We start from the raw sequence: 8,067 nt of genomic DNA, 5'->3' as shown, positions 1-8,067 counted from the left end.
ACGCTTTGTCTTAGCTCAGGAAGGATGGGGCTCCAGAGCCAACGAATCTATGCAGTAGCCAAATTGCCGGCTCACACTTTGAATGCCAGTAGCTCACAAAGTAGGATTTTTGCTCACAAGACCCCACAGCTTAGAGGGAGCATTGGGCCAACCTCCTGCCGCCTTGGGGGGGGTGCGAGAGAGAGTACCTGAGGGGGTTTGCCTGGGTGTTGCTTTCTTGTGTGCTCACGCGCTTCTCCTCCCGTTTTTGTCCCTTGCAGGCGAAACCGGCCGGCGTCTTTGAGCTCCAGGTGCATTCCTTCACCACAAGCAGCCCCCGGAGCTGGTGCCGCGGCGCCCACCCCTGCCGCCTCTTCTTCCGCGTCTGCCTCAAGCACGCCCAGGCGGTGTGTCGCCGCAACCCCCCTGCACCTACGGGGCAGCCCTGAGCGACATTGTCCCAGCTGACCGCAGTGTCGTGGCCACCAGCGGACCCATCCGTGTCCCCTTCCACTTCAAGTGGCCGGTGAGGTCCTTTCCAGGCCAGGGTCCCGCTCCCTCCAGACATCTTGGTTTAGATCCAGGCCTTTCCCTGGCCCTTTCTTTCCCTTTCCGACATCTTACTCTTTAATTCTCTGACTGAGTTTCCCACAGGGGACACGCCCTGGCTAGTGCCGTGGGGCTGCGGAGTTGGGGGTGACTCATGCGCACGTGCCTGTCCTAGAGATATAAAGACCCGGAAAAATTCGAAGCTCACAAATTTTTGTCTTCGCTCAGGAAGGAGGGCTCCAGAGCAGACTAATTTGTGCAGCAGCCAAATCGCTCGCTCACAACTTGAATGCCGGTAGCTCACAAAGTAGGATTTTTGCTCACAAGACTCCACAGCTTAGAGGGAGCGTTGGCCACCTCCTGGTGCCTTGGGGGGGCGGGTGCGAGAGAGAGAGACCCGGAGGGGGTTTGCCTGGGTGCTGCTTTCTTGTGTGCTCACACGCTTCTTCTCCCGTTTTTGTCCCTTGCAGGCGAAACCGGCCGGCGTCTTTGAGCTCCAGGTGCATTCCTTCCCCACAAGCAGCCCCCGGAGCTGGTGCCGCGGCGCCCACCCCTGCCGCCTCTTCTTCCGCGTCTGCCTCAAGCACGCCCAGGCGGTGGTGTCGCCGGAACCCCCCTGCACCTTCGGGGCAGCCCTGAGCGACATTGTCCCAGCTGACCGCAGTGTCGTGGCCACCAGCGGACCCATCCGTGTCCCCTTCCACTTCAAGTGGCCGGTGAGGTCCTTTCCAGGCCAGGGTCCCGCTCTATGACTATGGACATTTTTACTTGGCATGAAATTATCAGAACTAGCATATTAAAAATATAGTGTATCGAAACAATCATTACAAACAGAATACCCGCCCACATGCAACAACAAAACTGAAAAGAAAAAGGTCCCATGTTGTGGCGGCAATGTGCAGAGTCACCACAGAGGGGAAAAGGAAGTCACCTGCACACTGCACAAAAGGGGTGCCTGCAAATTCCTATAGATCAAGGATCTAGGAACAGACCTGTTTTGGTCAGTTGCTAATTATTATTATTAGATTTGTGAATTGCCCGATCCCTACTATCATAGGGCTCTGGGCAAGGTACATAATATTAAAAACAATCACCCAAAACCCCCCCGGGGGGGGGGGAACCTGGGTTTTTTTCCCGAGCTTCAAAATTTCCGGAAATTTTACATCTCTAGTCCTTATATCACATGGTTGATGGATTCCCACCAGTGTTCCCTCTAAGCTGAGTTAGTGTGAGCTAGCTCACAGTTTGTTAGCCTCTAGCTCATACCTTTTTGTTTTCACTCAGGGAGGATGGGGCTCCAGAGCAAACTAATGTATGCAGCAGCCAAATCTCTCGCTCACCACTTTAATGCCAGTAGCTCATAAAGTAGAATTTTTGGCTCACAAGACTCCACGGCTTCCCACCGCAGCGGTACCTGTTTATCTTCAAAAGGGAATTAGATAGGCGTATGGAGCAGAGGTCCATCAGTGGCTCTTAGCCACAAGGTATAGATAGGGGCTCTGGGGCAAGGGATGCTCTGTCTTCTTGGTGCTTGGGGGGGTCAACAGTGGGAGGGCTTCTAATGCCCTGGCCCCACTGGTGGACCTCCTGGTGGCACCTGGTGTTTCTGGCCACTGTGTGACAGAGTGTTGGACTAGATGGGCCTTTGGCCTGATCCAACATTGGCGTCTTTTATGTTCTTATGTTATCTACTTGCAATTTCTTGCTCACTCCGTCATGTGGCACTCGGGTCTTGAACTGCCGAACTACCGACCTTCTGCTCTTCAGTTCAGCATCTTAACTACTTGAGCCACTGCAGCCCTGTATTAGACCTTGTAAGGTAAAGGTAAAGGTTCCCTTGCCCGAAAGCCAGTCGAGTCCGACTCTAGGGTTGCGGTGCTCATCTCCGTTTCCAAACCGAAGAGCCAGCGCTGTCCGGAGACGTTTCCATGGTCATGTGGCCAGCATGACTAAACACCAAGGCGCACGGAACGCTGTTCCCTTCCCACCGAAGTGGTACCTATTTATCTACTTGCAGTTTCTTGCTTTCGAACTGCTAGGTTGGCAGGAGCTGGAACTAGAGACGGGAGCTCACTCCGTCATGCGGCACACTCAGGTCTCGAACTGCTGAGCTACCGTCCTTCCAAAAGCCTCAGATATCCTGGACCAGAGGTCACATTAAGAGCAACACTTAGGATTGTGTACCCAGAGAGACTTATTTGGGCGCCAGTGTCATTATTTGAATTAATTTTGTCTCTCCCCCTCCCCCAGTCCCCCATATTTCCCACTTATTTTCTTTCTCCTTCCCTCCTTCTGTCTAGGGGACCTTTTCCCTAATCATTGAGTCTTGGAGGGCAGACTCAGGCGAGCCATCCACAGGTAAGCGACGCATTAAAATATATATTTTTGTTTGTATACACACCACACAGATACAAAAAAAATGTTTTTCAAGCTTGCCATGTGTTGTCACTCTTCATCCTACAACAGCCCTGCAAAGTAGGCTGGTATTTTCCACACAAAGAGCAACAACACCCCACCTAAAGATGGCTGCCACCACCAGAAAAATATCCCCAAGTGGCAGTTTTGTTCTTCCCAGGAAGGTGTACTGTCAGTCCCCCTTTTGCCTAAGGCATATTACACAACACTCCAGGTTTGAGCTTTGCACTGTGGCCATCCCAGGCCTCAGGTTGCCAAGGTCCAGGTGTGTCAAACAAAGAATATATACACTGCAAAAACCTTATTTTAAGTGTTCTATATGTTCCATCTTATAAAGTGCATTGTGTATTATTCATAATATTCTAAAACAGGTATATATTCTTTACATGCAATATCAACAATAATAATCCGTTTGTACAATCTAATAGCTACCAGTCAATTTACATCCTTTTTACACGATCAACCCCAATGGGAGTTTCTAGAATTGTACACCCGCTTCTCCTTGCTTGAAAGTCTTCTAAAGGGGGAAGTTTCCTTTTGTGGTTACATTGACGTTTAAATTGATGTTTGCTGCTGGTCCTACAAAAGGCCCATTAAGCAGCTGACAGGAGAAAGACAGGAGCGCTCCGTCTATGATTGTCAGCTGCTTAATGGGCCTTTTGGAGGACCAGCAATAAACATCAATTTAAACTTCCTTCCTTCCTTCCTTTCTGCACAGATCTGTGCATTCCCTCCCCCCAGCTAGCAATCCAAAACAGTCCAGTGGCACCTTTAAGGCCAAGGTTTATTCAGGTACAAGCTCTCCCTCCTCTGTGAGGACAGAGCCGCACGCCCCCCCCCCCCCAATAGCTAGCAATCCAAAACAGTCCAGTGGAGCCTGAGCGGTGGGTGTTGCCTTCTGACACACTCCCGGTGATGGCAGGGGGCGTGGCATATGCAAATGAGTTGTGCTAATGAGTTGTGCTAATGAGCTCCTGCACCTCTTTTCCTACCAAATGACCCCTGCTCATAGTTAACTGTCTGGGTCCCTGTTTGTGTTTGGTATGTTGTGTGTTAATGTTTTTATTGAATTATTTTAAAATGTTATGTTTTTAGAGTCCTGTGGCACCTTTAAGACCAACAAAGTTTTATTTTGAGCATACGCTTTCGTGTGCACTGGACTCAGACCCTGTTCTGTTGCTTCAGAGCAACCAACAGACCAAGGCATCCTGAATCTAAAATCGTATGCGGAAGGTCCCAGTTCCAATCCTTAGCGTCTCCAGTTAGAAGGGTGGGGATGGGGTTGAGACCAAGGCCTTTTTACCTGCTATCATCGACAGCTGCTACCCGTCACCGTAGACTGTTTGGTGCAGTGGTTGAGAGCAGCGGACTCTAATCTGGAGATCCGGGTTTGATCCCCCACTTCTCCACATGCAGCCAGCTGGGTGACCTTGGGTCAGTCACAAGTTCTCCCAGAGGTCTCAGCCCCACCTACCTCACAGAGGGTGTGTTCAGACGCGCCGTTTGATCTGGTGTCGTCACGCTTCAGTAACGGATTTTATCTGCACGATCACACGGTCAACATCTGACTCCCCTCCTCCAGCCGTTGTTTTCCGGCTCAAAACCACTTTTACCCGGAGTATTTCGTTGTTGTTGTTGTTCAGTCGCACAGTCGAGTCCTTCAGTGGTCTGATCCAGCAGGGCACTTCTGACGTTCTTGTGAAACCTCGGACTCTGTTGTTGGCCCTCCAGAGGAACTGGTTGGCCCCTGGGTGAGACAAGATGCTGGACTGGATGGACCTTCAGTGGTCTGATCCAGCAGGGCACTTCTGACGTTCTTGTGAAACCTCGGACTCTGTTGTTGGCCCTCCAGAGGAACTGGTTGGCCCCTGGGTGAGACAAGATGCTGGACTGGATGGACCTTCAGTGGTCTGACCCAGCAGGGCTCTTCTGAGGTTCTTATGTCTCCTTCTGTGTGTCCCTGTGGGCCAACTACAGTTCCCAGGCAGCCATCTGTTGAGTGTCCCACCCGTTGGGGTGTCCCTGCTGCCACTGCCCAGAGCCCAGGCCGTTCCCACCTGAGGAAGGGGCTCCCCGAAAAGATGAGGGGTGCCCTTTTTGGAGATCCTCAGGAGGAGGTGCCGGATCCGCATGTTTGCCAGGGCTTTGGAGGGGGGTGGGGGTGGAATGGCTGGCTTGTTCGAAGGAGGGGAGGGGAGATTTGAGGTTTGCTATTTTATTGGGGGTGTGTGTTAAATTAAAATGTTTTTAGCTATTATTGCAAGCCACCTTGGACCACGAGGAAAGGTGCAAATAATAGACTGGTGCTTGGAAGGCGCAGCAGGGAACACAGAAGCGAAAAGTTATCGTTTTGGGAAAACTGAACTTGGGTTCACAGTGAAGCTGGATCTTAGGGAAAACTTTCTGACAGTTGTGCCACCGTGGAATCGGCTGCCTGGGGAGGTGGCGAGCTCCCCCCCCCCAACCAGCAGTCTTCAAGCAGCGGCTGGACAAACACATCAGGGATGCTTTAGGCCTGGGGTGTCAAACTCATTTGTTACGAGGGCCGTTTCTGACATAAGCGAGACCTCGTTGGGCCGGGCCACGTGTGTCATAGAATGTAATTCCAGGCAGCGGAGATATAAACTTTATAAAGGACACAAACACAAAGGGTTTTTTTTTAAAAAAACTTAAAATAAAAACAAGCTTAAAACATGAGCACTCTTGCACTATTTTCTTTATTTAACCCTGTCTGATAACTGGCACCTCTCGCTCTGAATGACTGCATCAAAATGTCTGTGCTGTTGCAATCCTGAGTATGCTGTTCAGGTGTGTATCTGTAAGCTGCAAACCTACGATGACGCAGCAGCAGCAGAACTGGAAGAAGAAGCAGAAGACAGCCGGTTCTACTGCGGGCCTCATCTGGCCCCCTGGGCCGCATGTTTGACACCCCTGCTCTAGGCTGATCCCGCATTCAGCAGGGGGGTTAGACTAGATGGCCTCTGTGGCCTCTTCCAGCTCTGTAGTTCTATTATTTCTATGATTCTAGGCCTGCCGGGTAGCACCGTGGGAGGTTGCCGTTGCCCACTGGCCGTTTTGATAGGGATGTCAGCACAGACCTTAATCTCCGGGCCTTCCAAGGAGAATCCGTCGAGACTCTTGGGTCTTGACTAGAGAGGCGCCACCCTGGCCTGGGGCGGAGTACCTTTCCCTTTCCCCCCTCTGCTTCACGCCCTCCCTGACCGTAGTGTATTCAATAGCTGTCATTGAATGCCTAGACATGTATGCGAATCACCTCATAGAAAAGCAATGTTAAGCTTCGTCCTGGGCTAGGATCCTAATGCACCCAATCGCATGGCTAGCCCAGGAAGAACCAACCAATCGCACATCAGCAAGCTCCCTGAGCGGGAACGTCGATGATTGGTCCTTATGAAGACAATCTCATTGGCTGATAAATGTACAGTAAAGGTAAAGGTCTCCCTTGCTCGAAAGCCAGTCGAGTCCGACTCTAGGGTTGCGGTGCTCATCTCCGTTTCCAAGCCGAAGAGCCAGCGCTGTCCGAAGACGTTTCCGTGGTCATGTGGCCGGCATGACTAAACACCAAGGTGCACGGAATGCTGTTCCCTTCCCACCAAAGGGGTACCTGTTTAAGGTAAAGGTAAAAGTTTCCCCCTTGCTTGAAAGCCAGTTGAATCCAACTCTAGGGTTGCGGTGCTCATCTCCGTTTCCAAGCCGAAGAGCCAGCGCTGTCTGAAGACGTTTCCGTGGTCATGTGGCCGGCATGACTAAACACCAAGGTGCACAGAACACTGTTCCCTTCCCACCGAAGGGGTACCTGTATTAGCCGGGCGAGTTTTAAAAGCGAACCGCTTTAATGCAAAAGCTGTTCTGGCTACCTGACGTTGATCCGTGTTGGAGTTGTGTTCGAGTTGATGAATAAAGCTATCTCTCTGCTGAATCACTCTCCGACTTCGTTGTTAAGCGGGCGACTTAACACTGACTACCTGTTTCCCCCCCCCCTCCCAGAGGATGCCCAGAAGCTGATCAGCCGCCTGGCCACCCGCCGCCGCCTGGCCGTGGGCGAGGACTGGTCCCAAGACGTGCAGCTGGGAGACCAGAGCGAACTGCGCTACTCCTACCACGTCACCTGCGACGAACATTACTACGGGGAGAGCTGCTCCGACTACTGCCGGCCGCGGGACGACACCTTCGGGCACTACGCCTGCGACGAGCTGGGCAGCAGGATCTGCCTGGCGGGGTGGCGGGGCGAATACTGCTCGGAACGTAAGTAGCCTCGGAGGGGGACGGAGGCGGCGGCGGCCGCTGGAGTGTTGGGAGAGGGCGGTCCGGGTTCCGATTGGTAAAGCGTGAGCTTCCTTCCTTGCCAGGAGAGCCTAAGATTGTCCGGCAGTCAGACGTTCTAGCTCTTTTTTAGCATTATGCACCACTAGGTGGCGACGCTCCCTCTAAGCTGTGGAGCCTGGTGAGCCAAAATCCTACTTTGTGAGCTGCTGGCATTAAAGTGGTGAGCGAGCGGTTTGGCCGCTGCGTGAATCAGTTTGCTTCGGAGCCCTCCTTCCTGAGTGGAGACAAAAATCTGTGAGCCGGAGGCTAAAAAACTGTGAGCTGGATCACACTGACTCAGCTGAGAGGGGACACTGCTTAGAGGTACAGCTAGCTCTTCTGGAAATGTTCCCTACTTTGGCACCTGCCCTGGGTTTCCGGAAACCAGGCACGTCCCTTTCCCAGTTGGGCTTGTGCCTGGCAGGTGGGTCTCACTTAGAAATGGCTGCTGCTGGAGGAACAGGTAAGCTGTGAGCCTCCCTAAGGTGCAAGGCCTCATGCGAGGGAATGTGGGTCTTTCGACTGAAGGTTAAGGAAGGGGCCTTGGTTCAGTAGCAGAGCATCTGCTCGGAATGCAGACGGTCCCAGGTTCAATCCCCGGCATCTCCAGTTAAAAGGACCAGGCAGGAGGGGATGGGAAAGACCTCTGCCTGAGACCCTGGAGAGCTGTAAAGAGGGGCTGTGGCTCAGTGGAAGAGCCTCTGCCTGGCATGCAGGAGGTCCCAGGTTCAATCCCCGGCATCTCCAGTTAAAAAGGACCAGGCAGGAGGGGATGGGAAAGACCGCCGCCTGAGACCCTGG

General features: G+C 52.5%; 1 protein-coding gene across 1 annotated transcript in view; it reads left to right on the top strand.

Annotated features, from left to right (window-relative positions):
* Window positions 1-260: 260 nt before the first annotated feature.
* The window catches only part of LOC107106377 (delta-like protein B), a gene marked incomplete at its 5' end in the record, with an annotated part of 41,692 nt that continues 33,885 nt past the window's right edge, over window positions 261-8,067 (top strand). The window contains 4 exons of the mRNA XM_015406513.1: window positions 261-386; window positions 999-1,244; window positions 2,829-2,886; window positions 6,949-7,206. Of these exons, the coding sequence (XP_015261999.1) occupies window positions 261-386; window positions 999-1,244; window positions 2,829-2,886; window positions 6,949-7,206 (688 nt within the window). The remainder of the gene's footprint in view (window positions 387-998; window positions 1,245-2,828; window positions 2,887-6,948; window positions 7,207-8,067) is intronic.

The sequence above is a fragment of the Gekko japonicus genome, unplaced genomic scaffold (genome assembly GCF_001447785.1).
Source record: "Gekko japonicus isolate JY-2015 unplaced genomic scaffold, Gekko_japonicus_V1.1 scaffold5485, whole genome shotgun sequence".
Classification (NCBI taxonomy): Eukaryota; Metazoa; Chordata; class Lepidosauria; order Squamata; family Gekkonidae; genus Gekko; species Gekko japonicus.
This window is presented reverse-complemented; position numbering and strand designations above follow the sequence as displayed.